The sequence below is a fragment of the Equus przewalskii genome, chromosome 7 (assembly GCF_037783145.1).
Source record: "Equus przewalskii isolate Varuska chromosome 7, EquPr2, whole genome shotgun sequence".
Classification (NCBI taxonomy): Eukaryota; Metazoa; Chordata; class Mammalia; order Perissodactyla; family Equidae; genus Equus; species Equus przewalskii.
The window spans coordinates 76,103,171-76,120,770 of record NC_091837.1 but is presented as its reverse complement, the minus strand read 5'-3'; the positions used below and the strand labels follow the sequence as shown (position 1 = coordinate 76,120,770).

Genomic DNA, 17,600 nt, shown 5'->3' with positions numbered 1-17,600 from the left:
ATCAATGACTAGAGTTTCATATTTAGTGAAAGGCATTTATTTCTAAGTAGAGGGCTCATAGGTACTGTAAGGCACCTAGTACAATGGCATGAACATGGCAGCTATTCAATAAAATAATTTTAACTTCCGTTGATATCTTTGTTGTTCATTTATCAATCTAGTACAAATCAGCCAGTAGGTAGCATGGCATCAACCTGCAAAACTTTTGAGGTCTAAGCCTAGTGTTCTCTGAAGTCCTTGATAATTTATTGTCTGTTTGAACTAACACTTAGCATAAGCTACAACCTGATGTGTTAATAATCTTTCTATGTTTATAAGCTGACTCAAATAAATGGGCCTGTGTGGCTTATATCTTCACAGCTCTAACAGTATCTAACAATTTAATTAAGAGAGAGTCAACAACTATTTCTTATAAATCTGATGTTTCATAAAATTATGTCTTATCAACTATGTTCTGGGAAAAGAATTACACCTTTTTGTTTACACTTTGCTGACTCACCATTGCTTATAGAATAATGGTCAAATTCCTTCGTAAGGAATTCAAAGCCCTATACTCTGGCACTATACTAGGCTTCCATCCTCAATCCATATGCTAGACCCTATTACACAGCATTTGCCAAACTCACTGTATATGTTTGAGCCTCCAAACATTTGCTGGACCGGTTCTTTCTGTAATTCAAGATGGCACATGCCTATGTATTCTGCAAAGCCCACCCCATCAAATCTTCTGTGAGGCTTTCCCAGAACCCCCCACCACTCCTACCACCACCCCCGCCAAACCCCTGCAGAGAACAATTCCTCCTCTCCATCTGGCAACCACTTTTATGAAAGCATTTTTCACAGATATTGTTAGTAGTCTGTCTTCTCCTTTGTGAACTTTCTCAGACTCCCATATCCAGAGTTAAGCACTCCATTTATTGCCCAACCCTGTCCCTGGTATGTAATTCTACTCCAGCACATAACACAGCACCCTGGAATTATTTGTCTTTATAACTACCAACCCTACTAGACCCTGTGCTCCTTGAGGATGTCACGTCATTCATCACTGAATCCCCAGGGACTACCTAGTACTTGATACACAGTAGGTGTTCAATAAATGGTATTAAGTTAATAAACAAAATACAATTGCTTTCTGCTAAATCAGAAAAACCTGGCACTGAGCATTCAGTTTACACAGATGCCTCCTTAGCATTCAAGCAGAATCCTTACTCCCCAGTGATTAAACAACAGCAAACAACAGTGGACAGGCAGCAAACCAGGTGACTTACGGAACGGAGCATGCTGCTTGGGGAGGAGGCAGGCTTTCAGCAAGGGAAAAGACAGACAGCGTTTAACGCTGAACAGTGTCCTCACATTGACTCCAGGAGGCTTACTTACATCATGGTGACTGGTGCTATAAGGAATGCTTTGCTAACATTCAGTAACATGAGTCCCAACAAAAGTGCTTCCTCACTTTCAATAAGTGACAAATGTCTATTTTCACTTAGACATCTCCTGAGAGAACAATCGACTAGGCATGTAACAGCTACATGTCTTCTTTCTTTTTTTTTGGTGAGGAAGATTGGCCCTGTTGCTTGAGGAAGACTGTCACTGAGCTAATATCTGTGCTAATCTTCTTCTATTTTGTATATGGGATACTGCCACAGCACAGCTTGATGAGTAGTGTATAGGTCTGTGCCCAGGATCTGAACCCATGAATCCTGGGCTGCTGAAGTGGAGTGTGCAAACTTAACCACTATGCCACCAAGCTGGACTGCTACATGTATTCTTAACACCAATTAATTGCACAAAAGGATTTGATATATACAATTTTTAACAAAAAGAACATAAATCAGAATTAATATGGCATGATGTTAAAAAGTTACTGTATTCTAACATGCCTAATCTATATCACAAGAAAATATCCACCTGTACAAATGTATACTACAGCATAATCTTTTTCTTATATGCGTTCTTCTTTTAACTTCTGGATGGCATAAATCAGAAACAATAAAATGAAGAGGTTAGGATAAAAAGTCTATTGTAAATATGGAAAAAGATATTGGAGGACTCAGAGTACAACTAATTCAGCAAACATTTGCTGAAATGCCAGGAAATACAGAAGACATAGTGTATATATGCACAGTGTAATGTCACTGCTCTCAAGCAACTTATAGTCTAACATAAAGCTTTCTACTACAATGTACTCAGAGAACTGAGCAAAAATAAGTAAGGATATCATTGAACTTGTCTTAAAAAGAAAAATATTATGTAACTATGACTAACTGGTTGTTCTGTTTTCTACAAAAACAATTATCTTCAACAGATTTAAACACTATTTCTACTGACTACATGCAGTAAAAAAACTTTTAGCAAAATGTACATCAAGCTTTAAACATTTTGAGAACCAAAAACTACTTTAAAAAAATAAACATAATGTTACTACATTTTGACATTTAAACTATCTTCATTTCATAACAATCATAAGCTATACACATACAAGATTCTTAGAGTTATAACTAATGGATGCAACAGTTTATAAAAGTTTAAACTGCTCTTGGCTTCTATTCCTGTCTTCTCATAGGGAAAACACCTATACTTAGGATGATATGCAAATGCTGGCCTTTATTTTAAAAATAAAATTTACCAGCAAAAGTGTGGCATAAAGTTTCTATTGGCTGAAAAGTATATCTTCTCTCATAAGTCAGAAGCTCCCTCTCTCTGTAATGTAAATGATAATTTGAGTGCCGAACATAAGAATACAGACATATTCCACAGATGCTATCTCTTATGCACTTTTCAAGTTGTGAGAAAACCTCTCACGACAATTTCAAATAGCTGGTTCTATTATATTTGTGTATTTGACTAAAATTTGCCTAAATTCTTTTAGGAAGTAAGCAGATATTAACAATTGGATTTCTAACTGAGCAAGACTAACCATGCTAAAAAAATGCTTTTTACTTTTTTGTTACTGAAAATTATTTTGCATGCTATCAAAGGCTTCTTTACCTGCAGATGGCTGGGAAACATTCTTGAAGACCCTTCTTTTTAACTAAAGATCCTTCAAGGCAGTACATAATGATATCCATAACCTTTATAGAGAAGATACAAATCTAAGATTAATTGCAAATAATTTTCCAAAATTTAAATTATTATCTTAGGCCTCATTTGCCCATGGACATTTTAGATAGTTTGATTTTAATATTTACTTTAAAACTATAGTATATCTACTAAAACTACAGTATATTTACTTTATACTACGGCTATCCTTTCTCTCATCTGTGAAAAACATTCGTAAGACAGTGCAGTAAAATAAAGAAATCAGACTTGTTTACTCTAAAGGCAATTCATATTTATAAACAGTTTGGTAGCTTTTATTTAAGCACACTATATGTTTTCTTTTATTTATAATGAAAGATGTCAAAGAGAACATGATCTTTAAAAATTACTCTAATACATACCAATTCCACGTGATTGGTAAAAGGACAGAGCAATCATTTTGATTTTGGAGGAAATTTAAATAAAGTCTCCAGGAATGATAAAAAAGTTAATTCATTTTAGTTACCTCTCTTTCTTTCTTTTAGAGATGCTGGAAATAGGCTGATTTATATTACTTCGCTGGAATATTTAATTTAGCCATATGTCATTTAAATCAGAATCTTCTTACCTCCACAAGAAGATCTACAACATCTGTGGGCATCTTTTCAATGAGAATTTCAATGACTCTCAGAATTTCCCCTTTAGCTCGTGCGAGAGTTGTGGTGTGCATATTCTGCTGCGACTGGGTGTTTGCTGCAAGAGCAGTATGTCTGTGTACCTATAAAAACATATCCATGCACTCGATATGGGTGACACTCGATACAGTTTTACATTTCTACCCACTGCTTTATTTTTCACTTATTAATACAATATAAAAACTAAAGAATCAACAAAGACAAATCTCTTGGGGTGGGTCAGGAGATACTTTTGATTGCAAAAGAGTGTTTAGCACAATAAAAACTCAGTATTCTCTAATAAAATTCAATAAATTCCTGGGTATTATATGAGAATTTAATATAATATTATCATGACATTTTTAAAAAGAGACACACTGAAGGTTTGAGAAGTTGGGATACTTGGCACTGAGGTGGACAGCAGATAGCAGATACCAGCATGTATAGGATATGCTCCTTGTTCTCAAGTAATGATAGTAAATGATGCTTATACACCATTCTATGTGCTTTATAATCAAGTTGGGAAATTCAAATAAACATCCCTCCAAAAATAATTGGCATTGCAAAGAGTGTAAGTTCAGTGTGACGTTTCCCCCATACAAATTGTAAGTTCAGAGGAGAAAGGGCCTTAATGGACCCTGGACTAGCCATGGACTAGCCCTGGAGGAGGAGGCATGGAGATGGCATAAGGGACAGCAATAACAACGACAAATATTTCAGTATTACTCTAAAACTCTAAGTGAAGTGGAAAACTTGTTTTTAAAAGGCAATAAGTGTGGACTACGATGTTAAAATATTTTAAAACTACCTTTCTAACCATATGCTGGAGTAGAATAAATCCAAAGCATAGCTATTCTAACAGTTAATTTAAAGATACTCATATGTAAATGGTGCAAAATAAGTTAAAAAACATAACTAATAATAAATACTTGTTTACTCTCTTTAAAGAGGCAGTTTAATGCCTCACATTTATAGGACCTGTATAAGTGGTCAGACTGATGTAAGGCTTTTTCAGTATATTCACTATTACTATCTGTGCATAATTCTCTGATGGGAAAAACTGGCAAAAAATATTCCATGGCTAATATGTCTGTTAATTTATACATACATACACCTTATATGAATATATAATACCTATAAAATACATAAACACATATACATGTACATTTTAAATACAGTGGGACATCACTATTACAGTATGTACTATTAGAAAAACATATCCTTAGTCTACAAATTTATTTTAGATATGAATTCAAAGTCCCATCACCTCACATAAACCTATACAATTTGCTATTAGGATCCTCCTTCCTCCCTTCTAGCTACCTTCACCTCACAGATATTTGCTGCATGCCTGTTAAAGATGGCTGGGGCAGATATACGACTAATAGGTTTCAGGTTATCTGGGCAGACTCAGAGGTATTTATTTAATATTTTAAAAATTCATCATAGCTACCAGAACAACAACTCAGACAGAGCCCATATTCCGGGATCATGGGATCATGGACACCAAGTCTGCACACTATTCACACTGGAATGGAACAAACCTTTAAAAAAACATTTCAGAGCTTCTCATCCTGTCCTTTTTCTCCCACTACTAAGACCTATAGGAAAGATCCTATAATTGGTTCATTGTTCTTTACTAGTTTTTCAGTTAGACGTGGACAATTAGTTAGAACACTAAGAATGTGGGAATCAATTGGCATTCAAGTCTTTATCTGTGACATGTAATAGGAAAAACAATTAGCAAGTTTATGACTTACATTTTTGTTTACATTGGAGAGCCAGTGTTAAATAAGAAGTTTAGTTTTGATTACAGGTAGATATTTACACTTGTAAAATGTGAGTACCCTTAATATACTTTAATTTGAATAAGCTTGCTATATTTCTGATTGAAAAATTACTGTCAAATATTTACAACTGAATTAACTTTGAGAACAGAAATGAATGCAAAAGCACTAGTTCATGAATGCATTGCTGTGGAATTCAGTGTGCATGCACACAGGTACATACGTATTCATTTCAGTACTAAATCATTAATCTTCACTGTTCTAGAACAAACTGGAAGGATTACTGCGGATACAGACCCTCAGTTCACAATATCAAATAATTCCTCTAAAGGAGAATATGGAGCACACTGAGAAGTTCTGCTTACCTCTTTGGCTATAGTTGTGATGAAGGCGGGTGGTCTGGCAGTGGCAATGAGTGAGAGCGCATGCCTTGCAGAGCGGGCGGAGTCAGCTGCTGGGCTCAGAGGCAGCCCCATTGTGATGCTAAACAGGGATCAGAAAAAAAGGAAAAAAGAAAAGCAGCATTAGAAATATAGACTGAAGAGATTAGACACAGCTTATAATGTCAGTTCAAGGTCAATGGGAGCACTCAAACAGTTAGAATATAATGGACTTGCAACAATGAGCAGTGATTAGGAGTCAGGGTGTTCTGGCATCAAATACAAAATCGAATAAGTAACCGTGAAGATTGAAAACAGTATGTGCATCTGTCCAAAGTGTTAAAAACGCCTTGTTAACAAATTATCAAGAACTAGTACTGAATACATATCACAAAGCTAGAATAAGGCACGAACGAATCCTGTGCTGCGAATTTTCATGTTTTTTCCTAAAAAAAGTAAAAGGTAGTAATTTGTTTATAAGGTCATATTAAAAGGCTACATTTAGGGCCATATATCTGAAAGAGAGCAAAATTCACTCCTGTCTAAAAAATTATCATAAGAACTGAGAATGACAAAATAATGTTTGGTTTGTATATTATTTTTAGTTTGAAATAGCCTTCGTACTGCTAGCTTACTCTGCACTCAATATCTTTAGAACCAATCCATTAATCAGCATGCTCTGGCAACAGTTATTTAGTACTGATGCAAAAATTATATTAACTGATATGTATTCTTTATGTATAAAGAACATACAGCATGGCAGTGTCCAGCCTATAAATAAAAATACATACATGATGAAATAGATCTTCCCAAACTGTGAGAGTGTCCTGATAGGATAGTGATGTTATATTCCTTTGCCACTCCCAAAACATACAAATGATATTCTTCTGTTTCTGAGCTTCCTTTATATTAAACAGAGACTACTGTGAAAAGTATTGACTTTTAATTAAACTGTGGCATGTGATCCACACATCAACTGTTTATCAAGAGTATTTTGTTATTCAGTAAGAGATCCAATTATAGTTTCTCCCCCTAGTTAAGTAATTTTGGTATTTAAATATCCATATAAAGATCTGTCCCGCTGTAATTAAATAAGTCTGTGTGCTTCATGTGTAAACTGGACTATGTTTACTAAAAATTCTCAAAAAGTTTATTGGTATCTCTGTAACTGATCTAAGAATCATTATTTTAACTTTTAGTTGAAAATAAAGATGCATTACATACGCAGTTTCATCATTGTTAAAAGAAGGTAAATTGATTACAGAAAATTCTGCTTATAATTTCTTTGTGACTGTTACGCTGCTTAAATCTTGGACCGATAACTGTCTCTATTCTTTTTTCTAAACTGAGGGTAGATACAAAGCAGGAACTCAGAGAGGAGGAAGGTGAGCCTTCCTCCCACTAAAAAGAAAGATGTGAGCAGAGAGAACAAAATACACACACTGAACAATGAACAGAAGGAATGCATTGGTGGGCGTGTCACCCCATGGAAGATCCTGATGCCCTGGGGTCCCAGTAGGGGCTGGAAAGAGGAAAGCAGGGTGGGGTAGTTAGCAAGGTTCTTTTCTGGATTAAATCTTCATATTGAGAATTCAGCAAAAGGAAATGTTTACTTTGTGAGTAGTGCTGGGGGCTAAACTGCTTAATAATTATAAAGTTTAGATCACATTTTAAGTCAAGTTTTAAAGTACTCAAGCTAATTAAACTTTTTAGATACTCTATGATGTCTCCTTTTTTTCATCAAAGTGGATGAACAGGTGTTGATAATACTGAAAGGCTGAAACAAACAAAAATGTTATTTTAATTGAAAAATTCTGAATAAACCTAAATCAAATTTTATAAGATCCATAAAATCATTGAACGTTGGAGTTAAAAAAGATCCCCTAGGCAACATCCCTGCCAAGCAGTCAACCAAGGAAAAGGAATATCTATCTCCTGGACAGCCCATCCCATATCTGGAAGGCATGGTACAGAGGAAAAAGAACTGAACACAGAACCCAAGGTCTAGGTTTGAAGTCAGCCTATTGGGTGCTATGTCACGTCCTCTTGCATCTGCCCTAGCACATCCCTAGGAAGTGGGTGACATCAGCATTTACAAAGGAGAACTCAGGTCCAGGGAAGTTCAGTGATGAGCCAAGGCAGTAGTGTAATGTCTTTCAGGATAGCTAACCTTCGAAGAAAATAACTGCAATACTGCAGTTAACTGACTTAATCAATTGGTAACAGGACTAAACTCAGTGGCTTTGGATGAATGGCTAGACTGCATCCCTGAGAGGGGTTTCTAGAGGTATGTGGTAATACTTGGACTTCAGCTCTGTTTTATTCAGTATCAACAGTGGGATGAGGGCTGGCCCAGTGGCATAGTGGTTAAGTTTGTGCACTCCACTTTGGAGGCCCAGGGTCCGCTGGTTCGGATCCCAGGCACGGACCTATGCACCACTTATCAAGCCATGCTGTGGCAGGCATCTCACACATAAAACAGATGAAGATGGGGGCTGGCCCGGTGGCACACCAGTTAAGTGCACACGTTCCACTTCAGCAGCCCGGGGTTCGCCAATTTGGATCCCGGGTGCAGACACGGCACCATTTGGCAAGCCATGTTGTGGTAGGCATTCCACATGTAAACTAGAGGAAGATGGGCACGGATGTTAGCTCAGGGCCAGCCTTTCTCAGCAAAAAGAGGAGGATTGGCAGCAGATGTTGCTCACGGCTAATCTTCCTCAAAAAAAAAAATTAAAAAATTAAAAAATTAAAAATGTAAATCAATAAAAATAAAAATAGTAAAATAAAATAGATGAAGATGGGCACAGATGTTAGCTCAGGGCCACTCTTCCTCAGCAAAAAGAGGAGGATTGGTGGCAGACACTAGCTCAGGGCTAATCTTCCTCAAAAAAAAAGATGGCTGAATGAAGATACAGGATCCATGGTTATCAATTTGTGTGAATATAAAGTTGTAAATAAGAACAACTGTATTAAATAACAGAACTGGAATTCAGAAAGTCCTCAGCAAGATCAAATTCAGTTAAATAAAGATATCTTATGTGTAGGTACAAACGACCAACTTTATAGAATTTGAATGGGTCATACACTCCTCTACTGAGCTTATGAAATTGACTTTTGAGGGGTGTATTTGAAACACAGATTGTATGTTAGTGTTGTGGCTGCCATAAAAGCTAGGTTGTACCAAGGGAAATACTTGTATAATAACAGAGAGGGTGTTAGCCCTGCTGTACTTCACGGCTCGGAGTGCCTCTCTGCCTTCCCCATGGAGGTGCTGCTCCCTGCCTTCTGCAGGACAAGCGCTATAGCATACTCCTGGAGTCCACAGAAGTCCTGTCCATTCCCAGCTCTGTGCTGCTGTGACCTCTTGCAGGCGGAAACCAGAGTTCTACTCACATAAACAGGATCCTAGCAAACTCACCACCCACTTCTAAGTCCTTTCTTCTACCCCTTTTGTTACTTGGAGGAGAAACATTTAGTGGGAAGCTGGAAAGCGGGCAGGATAGAGAGGAAAAAGAGAGAGAAAGAATGAGAATGAATGAATATGCACGTGTGTGTGCACGTGAGGATGCGGGTGGTCAGCTGACAGACTTTCAAGGCTCATGCCACAGCGACAAGTGGATATTCCCCCACCCTTATGCCGTGCCTCGAGGCCACCCCAGATTGAATAAACACAATGTCTTCTTGTATACTGAGAATATTGAAAATGAGTATACTGAAATACCTACTTCACAAGGTTGATGAGAAGATTTAATGAGATAACAGATTCAAAATCATCCAGCCCTGCACCTGACCTACATTGTATGTACAATAGATGCTTCTTGTGACCAAAGATTCCTTAACCAAGTGAAAAGAAAACAAGGTCAACTAACAGCAGCTCACTGGCTTCAAGTTAAAGGCCTAGTCACATATCACCCTTCCCCCATCTCAGCAAATGATTTTGTGAATTTGGGGGAATCAGCGAACTTTTTCCAGTAAGAAAAGTGGTGAAGTTTGGCAAGGGGTGGTGAGGTCTAGAAGAGAAGCTGTAGAGTAAGAGGGAAGGAAGCTAACCGAACACGTGTAAAAGTCTTGGCTGTTGAGTTCAGTGGAAGCTGGAACACCCAACATGATGCAGAGGCATCGCTGTGTGCATTTGAGTGATTCCCGTCATCAGGGTCTGGCGGTCTGAGTGCAGGGCTGCATAACGTGGACAGATCTATTGCTCTGAGGTCAGGACTCTGCAGTGACCTTTAGAGCAGCCACAGTACAAAAGTGGGAGGGTGTGAGTGTGATAACAGAAAGGAGTTGCCAAGCCATAGAGGAAGAAGAGAAACCTTGTCTCTTCCCTCCATAGTCTACTCAATGCACCACTACTAGAGTAATCTTTCAAAAGCACCAACTTTATTTCATGGTTAACCTGCTTAAAACCCTCAGCGGCTCCTATTGCTTCTAAGAAAAATCTTAGACTCCTTGGTTTTAAACTCTAGGCCCTCAAATAATCTAGTTTCACTAATTTATAACTCAGTCTTTTTAACACCAATGCTTCTGAGGCCCCACTAATTTCAAAGTTGGGCCCCGAAATCGTATTCCTTTTTTATTCTAGTATTTTGCTAATGCTTTTCCCCTACCCCTTTCCCTCCCCTCTGTTCAATTCTTGTGGAAGCCCAGGTGGTATTTGGCAACTGCTACAGCACTGAAGTACTTTCTATTGAAACAAAAAGAACCAACAACAAAACCCATTTATTCCAGGCCCTTAGCACGAATCACATTCTGCCAGGCATTATGAATTAGTACTGTATTGTGAACTCCGTGCAGACTGGGACCGGCCATCTAATCCTGTGTATCCCCCCAAAGTGCCTAGTACAGCCCTTGGACACAGTGTTAGCTCAGTAGTTACACACTAAATGAAGTTACCTAGCAAATTCAGCAGGAAAAAAAAAAATCACTTAAGCCAGTTATTTGACTGAATTGACCAGGCAATGAAGTCAAAGTAATTGATCTGGTAGTCCCAACAGACAGTCTAATTCCGCATGTAGTGATCTTTAAAGTCAAGAGTACACGGTGTTTGTGATATATTTTAATGTGGTATTCTAACTGAAAGAAGAAGGATCATGCTATCAGAGGTTTGAAATTGAAGGGGTGTCTGCCTTATTCTGGAATCTGTACGTAAACAGGGAATCCACTCTTCTTATCTGATCCTGCTTATCTGGCTGTTATGCAGAACATTCGTTATATAGGTTTACAGGACAGGTCTTTGGTTTCAGTCTTTATTCTAAAAAATACGATATGACACATTCTCTTTTCTATTCAGCATTTCAGTATACACATTCAGTATGAAATACCAGTGATGACAGATATTATAAATAAAAAACATGAACAGAAAAATAGTCCACTCAGGCTGAGTTCATTCCTTACATGACTGCTCACTAATCCTGTTCTAACCCTTACTCCCTCATGGGTAAAAAGCAGTTTAAAAGTTCCACGTAAGACCACTTCAGTTAAATGTCACTGTCTACAATGGTCAGACTTCCCCATCTGCCAAATTAAGGAATACTGTAAGGAAATATTTAGGGAGAAAAACACTTAAACTTTCATCCATAGCCCTCAAATCATGGTCAACAGTGTTATGGACTGAATGTTTGTGTCCCCCTAAAATTCATATGGTGAAACCCTAACCCCCATTGTGATGATATTTGGAGATGGGACCTTTGGCAGGTAACTGGGGTTAAATGAGGCCATGAGGGTGAGGCCCTTGTGATGGGATTAGTGCCCTTATAAAAGACAACAGAGAGCTTGTTCTCTTTGCTTCTCTCCCTAATCCTGAGCACAACAAAGTCATGTGAGCACACAGTTAAGAGGCCAGCTGCCTAGAAGCCAAGAGAAGAGGCCTCAGAATGAAACCTGCCTTGCAAGCACCTTGATCTTTAACTTACCAGTCTCCAGAACTGTGAGAAATAAATATCTGTTGTTTAAGTCACTCTATCTATGGTATTTTGTTACGGCAGCCCAAACTGACTAAGACAAACAGTAACAGGGCATTGAAAACACTCCCCATCAAAAACAAAGACTAAAGTTATTTTCAAAATAAATAATTACATAACATCTGGGAATTCCATCTTATCCTTTCTTAGTAAAACAGGTGTTAACAATTGTCTTTACTGTAATAAGGAATCATTAATTCCTCTCTGTCATGTCGGACCTTAATAACTCACAGGTGGCATTAATTTCCTAAACTCAAAGGTGGCAATTCCTCCAATAAGTGCCTATCTTTTAGACCTGTTCCATATATGCCTATATGCTATATACATCTACGATGAACAAAAACTATGCTAACATGATTTAGTTAAATGGTTTCCTCAGATTATAAATTTTCCAATAAAAATAAGTGTCATGTGAACAGAAACGGTTTAAATATAGAATCCTAAGGCACCTTAGTGTTCATATGATGTGTTCCTTTCTCTACTCCTTGCCCCCTAAATTTAAAAAACATAGTTGAGATCTGAGTTAAAATGTCAACTCTTTTTTTCCAACTCTACTTTATATAGTTCAAAAAGAATCTTCCTAATGTATGAGGCTTATCTGTATGTTATCAAAGCATGTGTGGTTTCCAGTGACTATATGTTTCTCTCTTAACATTTGGTAAACTGTGAATATTCCAGAAAAGCAATGGGCTTTCTGTAACTCACTGACATCCCTCAGTCACGGCAGTATGAAACGAAAGACTGGCCACCTTCAGCAGCTGGGGCCAGCACTGCTCTGCTGTTCTCTTTCAGAGAAAGGCCCTGCAACATGACCTAGGAAAATGGAATCAAAATCAAACTACAACACATATAGATATAAGTCTAGCCTCCCAAAAGCACAAGGATTTTACTGTTCCTTAATAAAGCAGGATTTTCTACTGTTTCTAAAATTTTAGCACTATGTATATAACCATGCTGATCTATCAAAATGATGGATTTATAAAAAAAGATAATACTGCATGTTTCTATTTTTCTCATGATTAGCTAGCAATGGCTCAACCTATGATTTCAATGAAGTGCAGCCTCCATTTTCTATTAAACAGTTCATGAATGAGCAGCCCATAACCATTCATTTAAAAAATTCCTCACATAAGATTCTACCTGTGGATGACTTGTCATATAAAGGGTGGCATAACTACATGACATGAGAGCAGCAAAGTGAGAGTGGGAGACCTGCATATTGTTTTAGCTCTTACAACGCTAGTGTGACCTCGGACAAGTTGTTCAATCTCTCTAAAACTTGTTTACTTAATCACATATTGAGGGCAGTGGATCAGAGGCTATTGAAAGAGATTTTCATCTCTAAAATTCTGTCTTTATTAAACATTTATTGCATGCAAATCACATGAAAGATGTTATGAATTGGTAAGAATAAACACACAAAACATGTCCTAAGCACTCAAGGAGCTTACTGATATTTAAATAGGTTTTCACGTTCTAGAAGGCACAAAATCCTTGATGAAAAGGAATTTATTAAATATATTTTTAAAAATCTGAAAGTGCACTGAAAATTGTGAGTTGATTACTTTTATGTCCAATTAATGTGTTGTTTTAAATTTAGTACTTGTTGGTCTTTAATTCTGTGGGTGTGAGATTTAGAATGCAAGACAGCATAGTGTTAGCAGCATGGCTTCTGGAGATAGCAAGACCTGAGTGTGAACCCCTATCTTTTTCACTGACAACAGTGTTACTGTGGACAAGAGACAACAGATTCATTTTTTCTTATCCTTATCCCATACCTGTTTCTCTGCATACTCATAGATACGTGGTAGGTGCTAAAAACAAGGAAAAAGCTCACTGTAACAATCTTTTTATAAAGTAAAAGGTAACAACCAATCTTCTCTTTGACCCTAATTCTCTTCCCCAGAGATAACTGGGAAGGAAATTATGTTAGAGTTTTAGATTGGAGCATGCCACAGTTTAAGTTCTGCAAGGAATTAACGAATACAATTAGTTAAAAGCAATATTTACTTTCACTTGCCCTGTGTTTTAAGGTATTAGTCAGCATCTTTTGGGCAGGCCTGTGCTTTCCCATTTCTGTCTTTTTGCATGTCCTTGTCCTTACCCTCCTCTCCTCATCATTCAAATAAAAGATTCAAATGAAACTGTTCCTTGCATACTCTCTGATGACGCAGCTAGATGTCTCTCCTCATGCTCGGATTGTCCAGACCTTTGGCTCGCCTCACTTTTTATCATGTCGTCTCAGGCAGATCTTTGCTTTCCTGTAAGACTGCAAGTGCCATGGAGACAGGATCTTTGTTTGATACAACTTCATAACTACATACAACACCTAACATTGTTCCTTCCACAGATTATCTACTCAAGAAATGCCTCCTTGTTAATAAATATAGTTTAAAATTTGGAAAAATATTTGAAAACATTAGAAAACGACTGGTGATATTTTGATCTTGAAGACATAAAATTCTAAGCCATATTTCTAAAATAAAGGCATTATTAATTCTGGAAAAATACTCTATTAATCTTGAGCCATAGGTAGTTTTTTTAGGAGACCTCTCAGGAGTCATCTCTGACAGAGAATGTTGATATAAAGAGAGAGAGGAAGAAAGAAACTCTGCTATAATAAGTGTTCTCCAGACTAGGGAGCAGGCCTGAGCTTGCTGCCCCTCCCTAAAACCCCATCCCTCATAAATTCACATGAATGGGAATAGAGATGGAAACATTGCCAAGGAGTTTTCTTTTTCAATAAACATGAACTGAAATTTTAAAAATCATGAGCCTACCACAAAAGCTTCTTCATAAAGCAAGCTTAACATCACAGTCAGAAGCAAGGCAGCTGAGCACTGCGATCATTTACACAGTAAATCAGGCACAAAAAGGAGCGGCTCAGTAGGGTGCCATGAGTGTAAGATGCACACATAACCCCTGCACACATCGCTGCTCCATTTCTCCCCATCTCAGTCCTTCTGCAGCCTGTTCCTAGTGTGTCATGGATGTAATAGGCCATTTTCAATCTAAATCTTGTTATAGATTAATAAGCAAACATTTTCTTGCTTATTATGCAATTTATCATGATGAAAATTACATTGGACTCCTCAAGGCTACATGCTGATACATTCATTTATTCAGAGCTGTGTACAGAGAACCATACTAATCTTCATGACAGAAAAGGATGTAATAGCAAGATTTAAATCACCTACTGAAAAACTATAGTATTTGTGTCTGTGGACATATCACATGTAGATAAAATATAAGTGTATCTTTATGTTTGCTGATGCAAGCTTCATATAAACTTATTTAAAAACAAAATAAAAAAATACTAAATACTAAACTTAAAATAAAATCCCATCACTTCTCCTCCCAGACAACATGAGTGCATACTGTTGAAATTGTTTAGATCAGATTTGAAAATAGTCTAGAAAATTAGGTCAAAGCAAAATTTTGGACAATCAAAAAATGGTAAAGGCTTCTCTAGATAACCAGGAGAGCTGTGGTAATAGAAGCCAGCAGACATGGCATCTGCAGTCAAGGGGAGAGCACAAACTTGAAAATATGTTCTGGGGCTTTGCACAAAGGTCAGCTTCCTCTTAGTAATGCTGCAAACTCATGGGCTCACATTCCCTTGTAATTCTTAAGGTCAACTGAGAACCTTAGGCCTCCTGTATCCAGAAACTATCCTGCTTACCACCATGTTGAACTGTTCATTCCAGAAACAGGCAGCTCTTGATTTGCTGAACACTAGGATCATGACAATGGCATCACCAGTTGTCCTACCACTTGGTAACATCCATTCACTGTCTTAATATGTGCTAAGTACACTTCTAAACACTTTGCAAATATATACTCATTTAATATCAGCCTTATGAGATGAGTACTTTAATTAGCCCCAACTTGCAGATGGAATTGAGGTAGAAGGTGAAGTAATTTGCTGAAGGGCATGCAGCTAGGGAGACACAAGGGAGGTGAAGTTCAGGAAGGATGGTGTATGATAGGAGGTAATGGAGGAGGGCAGCTGCCTAGGTTTGAAATGAATACCCTCCTCCAACTAATCAGTCTTGGGACTTTGGGCTGTGAATGCCCAAACTGTACACAAAGCCACAGCATTCCTGTCTAGCCTTCATTTGCTTCTCTGGTCTTCACTTCCTGAGCACAGAGAAGCCAGCAGAAAGACAACAGGCCAAAGCATGCTGTGCTGGAACGTAAGGGAACTGTGCGATATGAGAAAGGCAGTCATGAGGAAAGAACAGAGAACTTCAGTTTTTTAAAGGGTTAACAATAATAAGAATGAAATACAATTCATTGAGAAAAGAGGTAATAACATTTACATTAAGAGATGCCTCATAAGACAGTTCAAGAATTCCTACCACTAGGAATTCACGTTCACCAGAATGGATCTTTTAAAAAAAAAACAACAAAAACCCCAGAAGATACCAAGTGTTGGAAAGGATGTGGAAAAAATGAAGTCTGACATATATTGCTGGTAGGAGTACAAAATGGTGCAACCAGTGTGGAATACAGTTCGGTGGTTTCTCAATAACTTAAACATAGAATTACCATATGACCCAGGAATTCTGCTTTTAGGTGTCTACCCAAGAGAAATGAAAGTAGGTGTTCAAACAAATACTTGCACATGAATTTTCATAGCAGCTCTATACACAATAGCCAAAAAACGTAAACAATCCAAATATCCATCAACAGATAAATAAACAAATGTGGTATATCCATGGAATGTAATATTATTCAAATATAAAAAGATATGAAGTATTGATTTGAGCTACAACATAGAATGAACCTTGAAAGTATTATGTTAAGTGAAAGAACCCGACACAAAAGGCCACACGCAGCATAATTCCATTTATATGAAATATCCAGAAAAAGCAAATTCATAGAGATAGAAAACAGATTAGTGATTGCCAGGGGCTGGTGGGAGGGGAGAATGGTAAGTGACTGCTTAATATGTACAGAGTTTCCATTTGGGGTGACCACTCCTGGGAACTCGATAGTGGTGACAGTTGTATAACATTGTGAATGCACTTAATGTCACTGAATTGTATACTTTAAGATGGTTACAGTGGTAAAATTCATGTTATGTGTATTATACCACCAAAATAAAGACTTCCTCCAGGAATCAGGAGGCTGAGTTCTTAAGTCAACACTAATTTCTATCGCCATCCTCCCACCTCTGCAACTCCTAGCCATTTGGTTACCAAATGTCTCCCACTTATTTCATTTTAGCAACTCCCTCAGCTCATCTTCCTATTCCATTACAGTTATGCGCTGCATAAAGATGTTTGGGTCAACAGTGGACCACATAGACAGTGGTGGTCCTATAAGTTTAGAACCACAGAGCCGAGGTGTGTAGCAGGTTACACCATGCAGGTTTGTGTAAGTACACTCTATGATGTTTGCACAACAACACAACTGCCTAATGACATGTTTCTCAGAACACATCCCTGTTAAGTGATGCATGACTACACTCTCATCATTGCTTCCCTAGATCACTGCAACCTCCTCATGGCTGGTCCTTCATTGTGTGCAAATGAAACTTTCATAAAGTTGATTTAAAAATTAATATAAATGTGAAGGAATAGTTCTCCAACTATTTGGCCATGTATTCTATCAGTAAAACATTTCTGAGCAAGTACATATATCATTTTCCTTATAAATGATATGTTTATATTTTTATTATATTATTAGCTAATAATATCTCAAGGCACAATAAACATAATTTAAAAACTATGTCACAGATCAATCACTCATTAGCTCAATGCTAAATTCCAG

The 17,600-nt window shown here is 37.5% G+C and overlaps 1 protein-coding gene across 27 annotated transcripts in view; it reads right to left on the bottom strand.

Moving 5' to 3' along the window:
* WDR7 (WD repeat domain 7) overlaps nt 1-17,600 on the bottom strand; it is a 355,090-nt gene that overhangs the window by 85,202 nt on the left and 252,288 nt on the right. For all 27 annotated transcript variants that reach the window (XM_070627699.1, XM_070627700.1, XM_070627703.1 and 24 more), the window contains 3 exons: nt 5,845-5,962; nt 3,647-3,796; nt 2,989-3,071 (listed from right to left, as the gene is read on the bottom strand). In XM_070627699.1, coding sequence (XP_070483800.1) covers nt 2,989-3,071; nt 3,647-3,796; nt 5,845-5,962 — 351 coding nt within the window. The remainder of the gene's footprint in view (nt 1-2,988; nt 3,072-3,646; nt 3,797-5,844; nt 5,963-17,600) is intronic.